The sequence below is a fragment of the Doryrhamphus excisus genome, linkage group LG8 (genome assembly GCF_037039965.1).
Source record: "Doryrhamphus excisus strain RoL-2023G ecotype Guam linkage group LG8, RoL_Dexc_Guam_v1.1, whole genome shotgun sequence".
NCBI classification, from domain to species: Eukaryota; Metazoa; Chordata; class Actinopteri; order Syngnathiformes; family Syngnathidae; genus Doryrhamphus; species Doryrhamphus excisus.
Genome location: NC_136364.1, coordinates 23,519,225 through 23,537,709, shown reverse-complemented (window position 1 = coordinate 23,537,709; position 18,485 = coordinate 23,519,225). Strand labels below are relative to the sequence as shown.

General features: G+C 42.3%; 2 protein-coding genes across 2 annotated transcripts; both read left to right on the top strand.

The window, feature by feature from the left end:
* The first annotated feature begins 28 nt into the window (after positions 1-28).
* Positions 29-7,299, top strand: serpine2 (serpin peptidase inhibitor, clade E (nexin, plasminogen activator inhibitor type 1), member 2). Its single transcript, XM_058079361.2, has 9 exons — positions 29-288; positions 824-1,102; positions 1,179-1,406; positions 1,475-1,672; positions 4,561-4,759; positions 4,820-4,917; positions 5,325-5,411; positions 6,697-6,780; positions 6,886-7,299. Exons 2-9 carry the CDS (start codon positions 835-837, stop codon positions 6,921-6,923), a joined length of 1,200 nt encoding a protein of 399 aa, XP_057935344.2. The 5' UTR covers positions 29-288; positions 824-834; the 3' UTR covers positions 6,924-7,299.
* Positions 7,300-8,258: 959 nt separating this feature from the next.
* wdfy1 (WD repeat and FYVE domain containing 1) lies at positions 8,259-17,983 on the top strand. Its single transcript, XM_058079360.2, has 12 exons — positions 8,259-8,503; positions 10,918-10,985; positions 11,147-11,220; positions 11,394-11,448; positions 12,565-12,715; positions 12,801-12,913; positions 14,370-14,496; positions 14,826-14,931; positions 15,046-15,147; positions 15,216-15,346; positions 15,450-15,558; positions 16,607-17,983. Exons 1-12 carry the CDS (start codon positions 8,367-8,369, stop codon positions 16,664-16,666), a joined length of 1,233 nt encoding a protein of 410 aa, XP_057935343.1. The 5' UTR covers positions 8,259-8,366; the 3' UTR covers positions 16,667-17,983.
* The last annotated feature ends 502 nt before the right edge of the window (positions 17,984-18,485 follow it).

The window sequence follows — 18,485 nt, the reverse complement described above, 5'->3', positions numbered from 1 at the left end:
TTGAAGAACCGACGGAAGTGACGCAGTTACGTGTACTTTACACTGAGCGGAGATCCTCTCCACGTTCTTGTTGAAGGTTTGCTTGGGAGGAGGAGTAGAGTCCGTCAAAGTTGCGCTGGTCAGTATCTTGGGTCTCCGTGGAATGACCAACATTTATTTGACGTTTCCGTGTTTCTCGTGTGGACGACACAGTTGAGACGTCACAAGTGGACAGTTTTTGGACAAAGTTCCAGTTTCACCTGTGATACAAGAGGAGCAGGCGTCTTCACGTCATCATAGCAAAGCAGAGTAAGCGGACGTCGGTTTTTATTCTTTATAGTCTCTTACTTTCCTCTATCGACATATTGTGTTGGTTTGACAACAACAAACTAAGCAACTTTACACTCATTTGCAAATGGCGCTCTCACCATACTTGACACCAACGCCAGAAGGTAGGGGTGTCCAATGTGTGGCACGTGAGCATACTATATAACACTCGTTTGCTTTAGTGCCTACAATGCGAAGCTAAGACTTTAAGCTTGGCACTATTAAATGTTTTCAACATTAAGCAGCCTCATAATGTTCATTTTTTTAACAATACTGGAATGGTGAATTCATTAATGATCAAACACCCGTCTGATTTTATGACAGGAAGTAGTAACTTTTAAAGTTGTGATTTAATACGATGCATTGATTTTTTTTGTGGTGGGCCGCCACAAACAAATTTGGCCCGCAGCAATCTGATCCGATACGAGGACATCCACAATGGACTTCCTGGACTTGAAGGGGTTTTTGGAATAGAGTTGCCCCCAGGCCACTGCTACGTGCGTGTGTATCATTCAAGGTGCTGTTAAAATGAAAATGAGGTACCTGCTGTTCCTGGGTCTGTGTGCGCTGGTGAGCCTGCACAGCCGTACGGCCGCCCTGTCCCCGACTCCATCCTACGGAGAACGGGGCTCAGATTTTGGGACGCAGGTGTTTCAGCAGGTAGCCCGCTCCAAGCCCCTGGAGAATGTAGTCCTTTCACCCCACGGAGTGGCCTCTGTCCTTGGCATGCTGCTGTCAGGAGGTCACGGGGGAACCCGCAAGCAGATCCTGGGTGCTCTCCGTTACAAAAGAAACGGTAACTTCTATTCAAGCCTAAAGATGAGGCCATCTTGCACGACATAAACACAAGCTCTACTTTTTCATTTGTGCAGGACCGTACAGGATGTTGAGGAAACTGCACAAAACCTTGACAGCCAAGTCCAACCAGGACGTGGTTCTCATCGCCAACGGCGTGTTCAGCCAGCAAGGCTTCCCCATGGAGAGAGGCTTTGTTGACACCAACAAAGCCAACTTCCAGTGTGAGAGCAAGACCGTGGACTTTAGCGACCCCCAGGGGGCAGCAGATAAGATCAATGCCTGGGTGGGCAACAAAACCAAAGGTATGAATGGTTGTGCTTCAAAACATTTTGCGCACATTTGATGAAATAGTTGTGAAATATTCTTTCAGGTCACGTGACCAGACTGGTCAGAGCCGACATGCTGGATGCCGCCCTGGCCCGCTTGGTCGTGGTCAACGCCATTTACTTCAAAGGCTTATGGAAGTCCCGTTTTCAGCCCGAGGACACCAAGATGAGGCCCTTCACCGGCGGCAATGGCGACGTGTTCAAAGTCCCTATGATGTCTCAGCTGTCAGTCTTCAACATCAGTGAGTCCTTTTTGTACACTGCAGTACATTTACAGTCGCTGAAGCTGTGTGCTAAATCTGCTCACTAAATGCACCTAGCCGCCGGAGGAAGGATTTGGGAATGGATAGATTTTGAAGTTTATTTGGAACAAGCTAAAATATTCATATATTCATATATATTCAAATATTCATATTCATATGCACAATAGCTTTTTGTCAAGATGCATTTCAAGCATAACTTCCACTCTGACACAAATATGTTGCATTTGTGCAAATATCTAAAGAATGATACCACAACATAAACACCACAAAAGGGTTGTTTTACATCAAAATAACTATTTCTAAAGAGAACACCATGAACCATGCAGAGGTTCTCGTTGGGAGTGACCGGGATGGATAGGATCAGGAAGGAGTACATCAGAGGGACATTACATGTTAGAGGCCTTGGAGATAAGGTCCTTTAGGCCAGACTGAGATGGTTGGGACATGTCCAGAGGAGAGATAGTCAATATATTGGTAGAAGGATGCTGCCAGGTAGGAGGCGTAGAGGAAGACCAAGGAGGAGGTTTATGGATGCAGTGAAGGAGGACATGAGAGAGACAGATGCAGAAGACAGGGTTGAATGGCAGCCATTGATTTGCTGTGGCGACTCCTGAATGGAAAAGCCAAAGAAAACTATTCATCATTTTCACATTTTGAACAAAATAGTGTGCACGCGTGTGAGTGCATGTGCGTGCGTGTGCGTGTGCATGTGTTAACATGTCCCTAAAATGCCCATCACTTTTTCCATGCAAATGATTCATGCTGAGCTTTTATCAAATGACCATTTTTATGGCATAAGTGTTCTAACAGTGACATATATTCATCATCACCTCTTTTTGCTTCTTACAAAAAACATATATAAATACGTCTTTGGCATTGAAGTTAAAGTTGTGACGGAACCAGTTGGGCTTTCTGAAACATGAACATAGATGTATGAGGATGGTGCAACGTGACTGTAAATGCACATTTGGCCAACATTTGGATTCATATTTGAGGCGAGTGGTACATTTTTATCACTTTGCAGCTAAATGCCTGAACAGAAGGAAAGGCATCATTTAAAATGTCAGTCAGGGGGAATAGTGACGGGTGTGAAAGTACCACGGCACAAGGGACAACAAGGGAAACCAGAAAACCCAATCTGCATTTGTAAACTTTTTGGTGGGATGGTTTGGAAATGGTGCACCTTGTCACCCACAAAGCCTTTTCCAAGAAGAGCCAAAAGGCTGCTATTCATACACAAATACCGTGGCAATGACTCAAAGGTCCATTTATTATAGTCAGTCAAGCCGCAAGCCATAATACAGTGACTTTCAAGACAGAATTCCATGCTGAAATAAAAATGTCCATGTTGACATGAATACAAAGAAACAAAAAAACGTTGTAATTGTGTTAAATACAGACACATGGGACCAAAGTAAAGGAAGCGAGGAATGTACTGCTGTTCTCGTGTCAAAAATAAAACCTACGAGCTACAAATAAAAGAAAATGCTATTTTAAATGATTATTGTTATATTATTTTAAACAACACGGTTTTTAAGTAAAAAAATACATGTTGTGCACGACTACAATAACCACAAAGTGGCGAAACTCCAGGGCTGCGCAACACCTCACCTTGTCGAAATAAAACATTTGGCTCCATCCAACAATGGGAAAATTCTACACCGATCGTACACGACTTGGTATAGAAGGAGAGTTTGCCCGAGTATGTACTGGTGTGTGTTCTTTCAATTGCACACAGTGGTGTCATGGTACGCAGCAAGAAGACTTTTCCAGTAATGGTATATTACTAATAGTAATAGTATAATGGGGATGTTGGGCAACGTGGAGAATAAACGTAATGCTTGGCTAATTAGATGTTCTGACAGTGAAGGAGCGCCACCTTCACAGGAGGCGCAAACTGGTGACTCTCTGTGGGTACCTCGGTCTGGTCATACTTGGACCATAACTTAGTCATGGGGCCTGATGATCACAGCTTCAGGATCAAACCACAGGTCACACGTGACTTTGACGTGTGTCACTTTGTTGATCAAGTCGCTGTTTGTGCTGCACATTCCGTTGTGGCATCTGGACCACAGTTGCTCTTTTATCTTCCGGCAGTCCAGACTGATCACATCATCCCAAGATTGGGGAGTAAAGATTCCGGCACCAGCAGATGTCTTGGAAGAATAAGCTTGGAGCTGTGTTCTCAGCTCCAAAAAACCTTTTGACCTTCAAGAACACCCGCACCTGTTTAAACTGGTTGCTATTTAGTCTCTGATGCGTGGCGCCGATTTCCACTACAAGGTTGGCGAGTGGACTTGATTTAATACAATGAAATAAATGAAATAACATAGCACTGCATAACAACCACACAACACTGTGGAAATCATCCCACTGTAAAAATGATATTTTACAAAGCATTTATGACAGGGTACTTTTTCCATAGTATGCAAAATAAAGGGATTTGGGGGTTGATTTTGTACATAAAAGAAGCTAAAGAAGCTAATTCCTTGTTGGTCAATACATGCAAAGCTGGCTGACCAAAACATCCTAGCCGTGTGTTGTACGTGTGTATTGTCTAATAATATACTGTATGTCACCAAACTGGATTCATTCGGTTTTTAGAATATGTGGAGGGCCGGCCTAAAATGACCAGCAGTTTGGGCACCATTGATCCATAGGGTTACCGTAATTAAAATAGCTTGTTCTTTATGGATGATAAATTTGCTTGATGTGATTGAAATGTAGGCTTTTATATTTGACACAAACTATGGCATTGGTGTGCATTACATATTAATGCTGCACTTGTTACCTTGCATCGTAATGGAATATGCAAATACAGGAGGTAGTGCGTGGTAAATGTTTGACTCGACCGTTTCTTCCACCAGGCATGGCCACCACGCCGCAGGGAGTGGATTACAAGGTGCTGGAATTGCCCTACCACGGCAACACAATCACCATGCTCATTGTTATGCCTGCCGAGGAGGACACGCCCCTGTCTCACATCACCCCGCATATTAACACGGCCACGGTGCAGAGTTGGAGCAAAGGTATGCGCATGAGGAAAGTGCGTCTTCTCATCCCCAGGTAAGATAACCGTAGACCAGCGACAGTTTCAACTTGCCGACTAACCGGTGCCGTCTCTAGGTTCACTGCTGATGCTGAAGTGGATTTGAAGGCCCCCTTGTCGGTGCTGGGTTTAACAGACATGTTCAGCCAAGACAAAGCGGACTTCAGGCACCTGAGTGAGTGGAAGTTCAGTCGGTCCGTCCCAAGCATGAGGCAATGTCGTTGCTTATGAGTAGGGCTTAAAGGTATGTAGGGATTGTTAGCTGTTTACTGCCGATAGCCAGGATGACTGATGTCATGTTTGCATATCCAGTGTGAAAGTGTGAAAGCACATCATTCCTTTCTCCCTGAAATGGCAGGAAGGTGCAATAGCGCCCCCCTGTGGTGATGGGACCAGAGGTCCTGTAAAGATCTTCTACTGAGATTTTCAGAGTGATGCACTCACGTTTTCATTCATGTTGTTTTTTGCCTTTTAGCAAGAGTGATGATGTCACACACTTGCCGCCATATTTTAGCATTTCAAAATAGTCCAAGTCTTGTATTGCTATTTAGTTGATGGACATTAACAGCAGTGTGTTTGTAGGTGCTGAGCCTGTGTATGTCTCCAAGGCCCTTCAGAAAGCCAAAATAGTGGTGGATGAAGATGGAACCAAAGCAGCGGCGGCCACCAGTGAGTTGTTTTGATTTGTTTTGTTTTTAATAATTGCTCAGGCCCGTTCCTGAAAGGCTGATTTGAATCCATCAATTCTGAGTATGTTCATTCTGAGTTCATCGTGGGCATGACCGCAATCAAAAGCCACCGCCAAGCCCTGCTGAAACGGCAAATGTTGATCCGAAATCACACAATGTCAACAGCGTGCTAGCACGGGAATGTAGGAGGTGGGGATGGTGGGGGAGTTGTGAGTCATAGACATTTAAGATATTCAAAAGATGCCTTCAAAAAGATAATGCTACGGAGCCTGATGCTATGTAGTATTCTACCTTGGTCACCGGCGTCAGTAATGTCACTGTAATGTTCATTGAGGCAAAAAAGCATCAGACTTGAGCGCCAGAACAACAGGAATTTATTGAAGGTTTGAATTATGTCGCAACAGGCACAATAATAACAATATAATTGTCGTAATAATAATCATAATAATAACACAGGCTACTGTTGCGGCCGTAATCTCCAAAATTCAGCTCTTCATTCCACAGGTCTTATTTATTTCTTAAAAGTCTTATTTCTCTGAGGAGAGAAGTGTAAATACGACTATAGGGGTAGTGTCTTCTCTTTTACTTGACCTTGTCTGCTTTCTACATTTTTTATTCCATATGCTGCTCTCTGTGTCCTTTAAATTGCCCCTCGGGGATAAATAAAGTGTTTTTGAACTTGAACTTGAACTTCACGTCTGGGGGACTCTAATAATGTTTAAAAAAAACATTTTGAAGATCATAAACAGGTTATCTATGCTCATACTGAAGTATTTGATTTAGAAGTGAGGAATCCTACTTTTCATCACAATTGTGTCTGGAACCAATTAACTGCCATAAATGAGGGATCCATGTACATTTGTTGAAATGTAAACAAGATTACATTTTCAAATCAAGTTTATTTGATAAATTGTTCTCAAAGATATAGTTCCCCTATTTTAGACCAATGGACTTATTTAATGCTGTGATGTGAGGACATGGATGTGGTGTCATATGGGATATGCATCACTGCAGGACGTCAATGAGGTTATGCAGCTTGGGGTCAGACACTCATCCGGGAATAATAGTACATCTAACCATGGCTTCAAAATCATGCTTCCCAAATTCTCCCCGCTCTGCTTGGACATGTGCCAGGTTAGGAAGGAATCGACAGACTTTCCGCCAGGGTTTTCATATTGACAGTTTTCACTCCACCTGCATTGTGGAATACATCCCTGGTGTCGGTGTCATAACATGTCCTCCTCCTACTTTTGTCTGGTGTCCAGCTGCAATTTTGATGGCTCGGTCCTCTCCTCCTTGGGTTTCAGTGGACAGACCTTTTCTCTTCCTCATCCGGCATAACCCAACCGGTACAGAACACCTTCTCCGTCTTCATATCCGTGCTATATTTGTATACCACATCCTTCTTGGCCCTTTGTTTGGTCAGGCTGACACCTCTCTGCTTCCACCCTCAGGTACCCTCCTCTTCATGGGCCAAATCAACCAGCCTTGAGCTCGCTGACCGCATGTGACGACACGGGGCTAGCGTGTGCATGGAGACACACGTACATATGCAAGCATACACACTTTACTGTAGATGGTATTTCTTTTATTGCTTTTTATGTTGCTTCAATGCGTAACAACAATATTAGAAAGGTTTTTTTGCTAATTTCCAGATGAGGTTTTTTTTTCCCGTACATCTGGAATTTGTTTTTAATGGACTTTGAATGTTGTTTGTGTATTTTATTAACTCTGGAGTGAGACACATGATTTAATTGTCATTTGAATTTTATTTTATTTCAATGTATCTTCTTTCCAGTCGTACTTAAGTTATGGCCATGGTTGTAATGACTTGCTTTGACAGCAATAAATACATATTTATGAGCTCATCCAACCCACATTTGTTTTACCATTTACATATCGTTTGGCATCTCTAGCCAAGCCTTTCTCTGGAGTTTCTATAGTTTCTGTGATATTAACCAAACATTATTATTTAGTGTAAATGTTTGAAGTTGTAATTTTGTCAGTTTAAATAATCAACCTGACGATGAAATAATTATATTAGATTTGATAGCTGCCATGGCCACATCCATCTACTGGAAAATGGCAAAACTTTGTTGGGATTATCCCAAGTGTAATATTCTGTAGCGGAAGCTAAATGAATTGAAAGAAAATGGGGAAAGTATCGGAAAAGTAATGCATACGTGTAGTAAAACACTGAGCGGTGGTCACCGGTATGTTGCCATACATTGACTATGAAAAGTTGTCACGTGATAAATTCAACAGATCTCGTCAACTGTTGACAAGACTTTGAAGTGGCATAAAAATTCAACCTTAAACTTTAGACACGTACCTCATCGTATGACGATTTCACATCATGTGGAAGACCAGTATAACATTTTAAACATGCATAGTCTGAAAAGTTGGAGGTGTAAACATGTAAGACAAGGTTGTGTATTGTCTCACGTGCCACCCGAGGCATAAACCAACTGAGCAGCTGCTTGGGGCCCCGTGACCACTAGGGGGCACCCTTAATCTGGGATTACAATCTAACTACAACAAAAGATCTGATATCTAGTTTTAATGTGTCCGTAATGACAGAGTAGAACATTAGAATGTTGGCACTAGTAGAGGACCCCAAAATCAAATCAAAATTTGCCCGCGTGTTTATCGTTTAAAGATACAACTGCATTATAAAGTGTACCATTCAGGGTCTGTGGTCATGTACTACTGTAGAAAATGACCCCGAGGAACCTCAAACCGGCCATGGAATTTTGCTCAAAATAAGGTTCTATCACGGTAATTTTAGTTTCCCATCTGGCGACAAATCCTCGGCGACTTCTTTGCAGGCATTACGGTAATCACCATAGCGTCTCTGTTGTGTGTCAGCTGATCCACTTGGACTGGCTAGGAAGAGAATTAGCAGCAGGAAAACCAGTACTGGCGGGACTAAACCATGGCAGCCGAAATCCATTCGAGGCCTCAGAGCGCCAGGCCGGTTCTTCTGAACAAAATCGAGGGACACTCGGACTCTGTCACGGTAGCGGTTTTAATCCCGAAGGAGGATGGAGTGATCACAGTCAGCGAAGACAGGTGACTTCCCAACCTATTTTAGCCACCATGTTAGCTTCGGTGGAGTAGCTACCCGGCTAGCTACGTTATGTACTCGCTCTCCTCGTCATTTGTCTTTTATTGGTGGCTTAGGAAAATGTCAAACTCGCGCAAGTAATACTAAAACAACCGACAGCAACCCCTAATCGGAGAATTCGTTTGACGAGGACGTTTGTTTGGTTCGTCGAAGTTAGCAAGTCCTTACCTTTAACATAGTTTTCCGAGCATGATAAAGTCATGTTAATTGAGTCCCTGTAATTATCCCCGCATATATGGATATATTCTTTTTTTTTTGCATCATTTCTATTTTGTAGTAGTCGCTTGTGCGATAAAACATCCTTTAAGCACTGAACCAGTAACTGGATGGTTACACTACAGGTAGCCATTAACAACTAAAAAAAGCTTCCCATAATGTAAAATGTATTCATCAAAGCTTATTTAGTCTTACTTCATGTGATAATTCAATTCACCGCCAACCTTTTTTTCCATGTTAATCGCGCAATGACTGCGGGCCACGTCCGGTGAGCGTCACTTTGAAAGCGTCACATTAGGAAAAACCTCTCCTTTCAAACGTCTTTGGTTGGTGGACACTAAAGATTCAGTGACTAAACAAAAAGACGTCTGCTTGCTGGGTGGCTGCACTAGCCGCCATCATGGCTTGCAAGGGAAGCAGCAGCATCATTTCAAATAATTGGCAAGTGATGCGCGTTTCATAACATTTGAAAGCCACTTTATGTTAAGGGAAGTTGGAAGTATTGACCTTAAGGTTACTGCTGTCACTTCTGCTGTTGCTGTACATATATGTGACAGCAAATGAAAGCACCTTATGACTCACGTAACTTTATAGTACAGCATGTATACACTCATTAAGTACACATGTACATGCAAGTCTGGCAATCAGTTCACCATCCCCCAGCATATGTATGTATAATATAAGACTTGCTCACTCGGCATTGAAACAGGGCCACCCACACCAGGGACTCCATAACCGTAAACAGATAATTGGAAATGGAAGAATAGCACACTGCAAAATCTTTGTGACGAGACTTGCCTCCCTCTGCATCTAATTGTTTTAATGTTTTGATGTACAGCGGACGCATGCCGCATTCCCCATTCCACCGTGTCGTTATTACTAAAAGGTGCCTTGTGACATAAATGCTCATCTGCTTACACATCAAATGACAACCGCCACATAGCCGCTGTCCAGTTGCAGAACATTAAAACAGGCACCACGCAGTCACTTCCTGTTCCAACCGAAATGACCACAGCAGCTTTGTCAGACAGGGGTATGAAATATATGAAAACAGAAGAAGGTAAATATAAATATGTATACAATTGAGTAAAAATGATCAATAAACTGCTGTTGGTACAAACATCCTTCATCACCCTTTCTTTCATGTCCCTGCTCAAAGGCACAAATAAATGTGCAGACAATGGCATGACATGACTTCCTCCATTGTATGACTGACAACAAATAATTCAAGGTTAGTTGATAGAAAAACATTTTTTAATTAGAGTTATAGTGAAATTGCCAACAGTTTTCTCACATTGAAAGTACAGTTCTACTGCACATACTTAGCACCATATCGGACAAAAAAGCACTATATAATAATGGGAATATAAAAATACATGTATTTGATGGCGAAGCATGTCGTCTAACCAAGTGAGAAAATATTACAAAGGCATTTTATTAGTGATATCAAATAACTACATTTGGTACAGCATGATCAATATGAATGTATTCAATATGAGGCACTTTGACCAAGATCATAAATTCACGTTTCAGTTTTAAGTAGGAGTTACATCCCTTCCTGCAAAAATGGGGAAAATTGCAAGAGACGTGCACGTGGCCTGCATGAATTTTCAAACCCGCAGACAACACAGAAAGTAAAACTAAAACTACCAGGGAGGCAGCAAGTGAACAAACATAACAGTAACAGATTGTTACTGTTACAGAATGTAACAGTTACTGATTGTAAAAGTACCAGATGGAGGGGTAGGATTTAATAAGCGTTGCTTCTTCCTACTCCTTTCGGACACGTGGAACTGTGAATCTATTGTAGCCTGATGCATGTTCAAATAAAATTCAACCATTACAATGTAATTCTTGTGCCCATCACTATACTTCGCTGGCATAGCAGGACGAACAAAGATACATTATTGATCATTTTTGGACCACTTCAGTGAGATTGGATCATTTCCTGAGGCACACACGATGATATCTCGCAACACAACACACCACATTATTGTGACGCGGCATAGGGGTTAGGAATCACTCCAAGGCATCTTGTGAGTGCACACACTGTTGTACTATTCTTTTTCAAGGTTAAAAAGTACTTGAGTGTGGAACATTTGGAACACTGTTGTGTTTATTGCATTCTGCATTTCATCTCCAGAACCATTCGGGTTTGGCTGAAGAGAGACAGTGGTCAGTACTGGCCTAGCATCTACCACACAGTGTCCTGTAAGTATAAGTAAAGACATGCTTTAGTGGGATCAGTGGGATTTTTGTAGGTTACAGCTCTTCAAACGGGTTTTATAATTGTGGAAAATTCTGTTCATTAGACACACAAGCCAGCATAAAGTGATGTGCCAGTGGTGATTATTTCCATGTCTCCCTCTCAGCTCCCTGCTCTTGTATGTCATACCACCATGACAGCAGACGTATCTTCATTGGCCAAGACAATGGGGCTGTTGTGGTGAGAGAATTAACATGCATCGTATTTCTCGCTCGAAAATGATCTTCCATTGGAGAAGCTCTTTGGTTTAACCATTTAAACCAAAGAGCTTCTTCCATGGAACTACTCCAAATGCCTTTGAGGGAGGGTTGGTTGTTTGATTTTAAACTCGTTTTTTGTTTGCTTCCCCGAAGGAGTTTCTCATCTCTGAAGATTTCAACAAGATGAACCATGTAAAAACATATCCAGGTGAGATGATATGATGACATATTTAAATCAGTTGAGGGTAAGGTGGGGCGGGATGTAACCGAAGCTTGACTGTGGGTTTCCCATTTCTTGAATTTCCTGCCGCTATTGTTTTTCTATTCCTATTAGATGAAACCAATTGACAAGCAGTTGTTTTATTTGTAGTCCACATCAGCATTTCTCAACTCCTCCACACACAATACAATACGAGAGTTGAATCGAAAACATTAAGTGACGAGAAAAGTCTGTGCTGCACAAAAAGAAATCAATAAATAAAATGTGTTATTCATTGTGGCTTGATGCTTCGTCCACCGTGCAAGACAAAAACCCAAAAAATCATCAGTATTTATCACAAAAATGTCTCCGAAGTGACTTTACTTCTCAAAGGAGAAGGAAAAAAGAGTGTTTGCAAGGAAATCAAGTATATTAAACCCAGATGGTTACTTTTACTCCTTTAGTTTTAGTTTTTTGCTGTTAATTGGTTCCACACGGGGTTTAAATGAATTTATGCCAAGTTACGGAATATTTTCATTGTATGTGACTACCTATATGTGACTTTCTAAATACATTTTTACCATTATAAGAGCCCCATAGACATGAAATAGCACCCCTATAGTAACCTTTACATTCCTATTATTATTATTATTAGTTTTCACCACATTGCGCAACACTAATGCAGGGTAGCTTGATCAAACCACTAGCAAAAACTGATACCTTTGGGCCAAAAAAAGGAAAGGAAAGGATGCTCCACAAAACACAACAAGTCTGAATTATTCACCAAGACAAACAAATCTATAAATAGGATGTCTGTTTTCACCTCTGCTTTCCAGGGAACGAACATTAGCATAATAAGAATTCTGAGCAATGCAAGTCGTCCGGGGGTAACAGGTAAACAATCCAGATAATCGACATCAAAAATAGGCATCTCTCAGAAGGCCATCAATTAAGATTGATGCAGGAACAAAACATCTGAGGGGATTTGGCTGACTAAGTCTGGATTAGTTTGCATCAAGAGACCCAGAGGGGATCAGCACTGAGAAAGGCCACGTTGATGTTCAAACTCCTACACGTTTCCATGAATGAATCTAATAGATTAAGCACGATGCATATGTATTGCAGCTCACCAGAACCGGATATCCGATATGGTGTTTACCCTGGAGAGCGAGTGGTTGGTGAGCACCGGGCATGACAAGAGTGTCAGCTGGATGTGCACCCAGAGCGGCAGCATGCTGGGGAGACACTACTTCACTTCCTGGGCCTCCTGCCTACAGTATCCTTCATTTACTTGTTGTGTATGAAGTACATCATCGTCTCCTTCAAGTGGTTTTTCAATAAAACCCTAACTCTTGGCTCAGATATGATCATGAGACCCAGCACGCCTTTGTGGGCGATTACTCGGGGCAGATCACACTGTTGAAGCTGGAGAGGACCACCTACTCTATCATCACTACGCTGAAGGGCCATGAAGGTACATGCATACGTGACTGATAACGTGTTCGTCATGCAAGGTATGGATGTGTCAAATTTTCTGTGCAGAGAGGATGTTGTCTTGCACCAGCATGGGTATTGCTGCCCAACCTACACCTTTGTTCTATTATCAGAGCGATGGTTCATCTGGCCCACTATTAATGATAAACTGCACCTTGCATGATAGCAATAAACCATATCACTGCACTCACATGAATCCACACGTGGTGTGCTTGGTCATGTGCGAGCACACACACACATAGGCGTGTAACCTGGAAGTGCTTCAACAGGTAGTATGAGGCCACCCTGCACAATAGAACTAAATGACTTGAGGGCAAATTTGCACTCAAATTGAATGGCTGAGCTAGTATTTTGTAGATATACTTGCTATAATACACGGGCTGTTAGGAGTTTACGACAGACTGAGATGTTGATTTGAGGAAAATCTTGAAAGTTAAATAATTCCAAACACATGGTACTTTGTTGTCTTTACCATGTATCATGTTTCATCATGCTGAGCTTTATTTTTGGAAAAACACTTTGTTCCTTGGTTTAGTGTAGTCTTTCAGAATGAAAATGAATTTCCTTGAACTGCTGGTTTGTGTTTATATCCAGCAGTTGTGCAATTTTCACACAAATTTGCATTTCCGCCAAAAGCAGCTCTGCAACCCAATGCTTCCAGTTGACATTGTTGTTCAAGTTGGCGACTTTTCAGACCCAATTAGCGGCAAGGGACAATACGAACGACTATAATTGGAAAAATGTTGTTGTCGCTTACTGTTCAGTATGACGTTGTCTTAAAATGTCATGGAATAATCCTGGAAACTAATTTCAGTGAAAGATGGGAATCCTGCTTTTTGCACTTGTAGCTGTGACAAATCAACAGGACTTGATAACATGGAAAACATTTGCAAAGCCACTCCAATGCTCCCCCGTGTTCTTATTTATGTCGTCTTATAAGTAAGTTGAGAACAGGGCGAGGAAGGATGACTCATCTGACCAGATGATAATATCCATGTCTCCACATTGTTTCACTGCACAACATTCTATTTGGCCTTCAAAAAGCATCTTTCTCTTATATCGCCACCCAACTCACAGGATGTGCTGCTGTGTTTACACTGTACAACTCTGTACACACTTTGTAACAGCTAATATGACCCTGCAGAGATTTTCTATTCTGTGTATAATTACAAATTGTTAGTCGGAGTTGCATAGCGATGATAAAATGAACCTATATGTTTGTTTTTGATTGATTCATTTACTGATTAAATTGCATTTAAAGGTGGCAAAAACTGTCCTATAATACTTTGTCAAGTCATAGAGGCCAGAAGTGTCCAAGGCTCATTGACAGCCCAGTAAAGACTCAGCATAAGCAGTTTTCCTTTCATGCACTAGGTGGCACCAAAAAGCAAGCTCTGTGGTTTATCCAGCTGTATCAGGTGACGTATATTTTCCAGGCAGCATAGGAGCTTTGTGGTGGGACCCCATCCAGAGGCTGCTCTTCTCAGGGGCGTCTGACCACAGCGTCATCATGTGGGACATTGGAGGACGCAAAGGGCGGACCCTACTGTTGCAGGGACACCAGTAAGTCCTGCAGGCCCTTGTTGTGTTATTGTATACGCGTAAGTGGCCTAAAACCAAAAACACCATAAAACAAATGCAAGTGTTTGGATGTTGCTGTGCTCCTGTTGGCTCTTGTTATACACAGACCTGAGTGGCGGTACTAACAGCAGACTACCTGGTCCTTATCACCACCCCAGTTTTTCAAATGTTTTGTCACGATTATGGAGTGTCATTTTACTTTAAAGCTAGTGGGGTAGATACAGATGATTGACGTTTTACGCTAGAGCCCCTTCAACATGTGAGTAACGTTGGTATTTTAATGGCCTAATGGCTTTCTCTGACTCCTTCAGTGAGCGTGTCCAGGCCCTGTGCTACATGCAGTTGACCAGGCAGTTGGTGTCATGCTCAGCTGATGGAGGCATCGCCGTGTGGAACATGGACACAGCCAGAGAAGAGGTTTGTAGCATCAGTACTTTACAACAAATGTGGATTGTCACCAACCAAGGTGCTGAGAAATAGCCGTTGTGTATATTATCGTGACTTTTATTTCTTTTATTTCTGCAACTGCAGGCACCTCAGTGGTTGGAAAGCGACTCCTGTCAGAAGTGTGAGCAGCCTTTCTTTTGGAATGTCAAGCAGATGTGGGACACCAAGACTCTGGGACTAAGACAGGTAGGGTGCATTCATAGCAGTTTTTACTGAATATGTAATACTCTGTATGCATGTTTACTGTGCTACAGCACCACTGCAGGAAGTGTGGCAAAGCTGTGTGTGGTAAATGCAGTTCCAAACGCTCCACGTACCCACTCATGGGCTTTGAGTTCCCAGTGCGAGTGTGCGACGCCTGTTTTGACTCCATCAAGGAGGAAGAGTAAGTCAAGTCTTATGGTTACATCTGTGTTTAAATTATTTTTCTCTTTTCTTGTGTAGGGCAAGCCTGATTAACTGTGTTTGTTTGTTTGTGTGTATTGTAGTCGAACACCACTGGCCACATTCCATGAGGGCAAACACAGCATCACTCGCATGAACATGGACCCATCCAGAGGCCTGATGGTCACCTGCGGAAGTGACCGCATTGTGAAGGTTGTCAGTTCTTTTCAAGCCGCTTATTTAATGTGTGTGTGTGTGTGATCAGCCCAGCCCAGCTCAGCTCAAATACAGCGGAACCTTTTGTGTTTCTTTTCCAAATGGTCTGACAAAAACCAAAAGGTTCGAAAACTGGAGCAGTTTTTTCCATAGGTAATAATACAAATGCAATCGATCAGTTCCAAACAGTTGATTAATAGTAAAGAAACACCTTCCTCCCCCATCGCAGCACTTTACAGTCTTTGCAAATTGCATATTTTCAGTCTGAAGGCATTGCCGACCATGGAAATACTCAACTGGCAAGTTTGTTGCTGTATGGTTGGGCACTGATATCATTATGGTAAGAAAAAAAACAATACCAATACCTCATTTTATGCCAATATCGACCGATAATATCCCAAGATATCCTGGCCCTGTTATGACCCATGGGAGCATATTTAAAGAGGCCACAGGAGCCTGGAAAAGTAAGTCACCAAAGTTTATTGATGCATAAGCTAAAAAAACCAAGAAAAAAAGCCCTGATGCGCTGGCAAGAAAAAAGACACCTAAACCGAAAACAGGACAGCGGTTCACACCAGGACAAGCAAGAACTAAAAACAAAACCCAGCCCTCTGCTCAGCGTTATGCCAGCCAATTGGCCCTGCAGCATGCCGAGGTAGTGCCAACCTGCCGCAGATGAGCACGGTGAGTGGGAGGTGGAGGGCGGATAGAGAACGTGCAGAGCACACCTGCATTCATTTATGGGCGCCAAAAAGGGTGGGGCCAATTAGCTGCTTCCTACAAAACAAAACAAAAAGATGTAGCACAACAAAACAGTGCTCAAACATAACAGACCCTCACTGGTAAAAGTTTGCACACCCAAGCTTGACTTGGATTTTATGACGATGATTGGCCTCGTTTCAAGTCCCTCTGTGGTCTAAAAGATGCTGGTCTGTTTCCTGACTACACCACGTCAAACATTGTCACACTGAATTTCCACCTTGTCAATGGAAAAATGACACTTGTCATTTCTTTGTGTCTTCCCTTGGGCTATTTGTCTTCACAGATCTGGGATATGACGCAGGTAGTTGGCTGTAGCTTAGCAACAGGCTTCTCTCCGCGCTGATTGGTCCAGCCCTCTCTTCCGGTGTCATGGAAACCCCTCTGTACAGTGCATCATTGCCATCATTGCCATCATGCCTGGACTCTCCGGCTCCTGGGGGATGTTCGTGTGTGCGTGTGCGTGTGCGAGTGCTGGTAGCGTATGTCCACATGTCCTGTCCTTGATCCTTTGGTATGATCTTTTAATTCCCGCTCTACAAGAATGTATGTGTGATGTTTTTCCTTACCCCGCACACCACACCAAGCACAACAGCGTGTGTATGTTATGTCAAATTAAAGTTTGATTTGATTTCTGTAAATGTGTAGATGTGTGCATGTACCCTAAGTACTCCTCCGGTGGGACGAGTGTTGATATTAGTGTTTACAATGAATACTCCTGATACTTCTTTTGACACATATTTTCAAATCCTTTAAAGTACTGTAATATTCCATAAGTCCAGTCCGGCCATTGCATGCTTCAGCTGCATATGCTTGCATCTGCGTTTCACTTTGCTACATGTACAAAAAGTAGAAATGTCCACTCGTATTCCCTACTTTGTGGGTCTTTTTCACCGGTTGGCCTTAAATCACACTCAGGATGTTTTACATCAGTGGGCTGTCACTGGGCGGGGTCCTTTTCATTTGATGGTGTCACCATGACAACCTTGTGAATCCATGATGCATGGAGTCATGAAAGAGGTAGTGGTGCTGACCCGCACATCCCTCATCTGGTCACGAGTGAGGCGGAGGCGGGAGCATGTTGCTATAGCAACAGGTGATCTTTGCAAAGTCTTGCACCCTTTTTTGCAGCATTGTAAACAAGGTGGAGGAATGTTTGTAGGTACATACACTAATCCACGTGTGGCATGGACTCCAATGCCTTTTGAGAATGACTTGTTGTGTAAGATGCATTATTTGAGCTTAATTGCATTTCCTATTTCCTTCTGCCACCAAGCACTTGGTTCATGTGAAATGATGCGTGTTGACTTCCCGGCTCTTACAGCTCTGCCTATGTTCCTTCAGAAGCCTTAAAGAGAGAAGGGCACATTCCCAAAGCCTTTTCTATTGTCATGTAATAGTTTCCCAGGTCACAAGTGGATGTATGTATGTATGAGTGTATGAGTGGATGTCTTTTTCTCTTTTGTTTGGAGTCATGCCCCCCCCCCCCCCCCCCATAAGTTCATCCCTGCACTGAATTGCACAACCTTTTTTTTTTTGCTAGTTCATGTGAGTAAATTGATATGTTATAGATGTCTGCCTTCCATTGAAGTCCCCGATGTCCAAATGTAATCACGTTCCATTATTTTGATGACGTAGTGTATATTCACATTTGTAGTAAAGTATTTATTATCTATGTGAAGGGTGTTTTTGTCCTTTCTGTGCAAGTATAAGTTAATACATAGCTTTATACAGTGACTCCCATGCACTCTTGAAAGAAAGAAATTGATCATTTTTCTTAATTGGTCGGAAAATGTATTTAGTATGAATATGTATATCTTCTCGTTTTTCTATGGCAGATGCATATTGACAGGCAAAACAATTGAATGCTCTTCCACTAGGTGGCAGAAGCTTAATGTACTTCATGTGACATTTTACCTTGGCTCGACAAAGGTTGGGAAACACTGCATGAATGTACACTAAATGATAGATAGATAGATAGATAGATAGATGGACTTTATTGTCATTGCACAATAATACAGCAGTGAAATTGCCAACGAAATGCCGTTGCCTGGCTCCCGTATAATAAATAATAATAATGTGGATAAAGCTTCATGGATAATAAACACCGTGACCTACACTTTAGAAAAGATGACTTTGTCAACCTTAACTGACACTTAACTGAC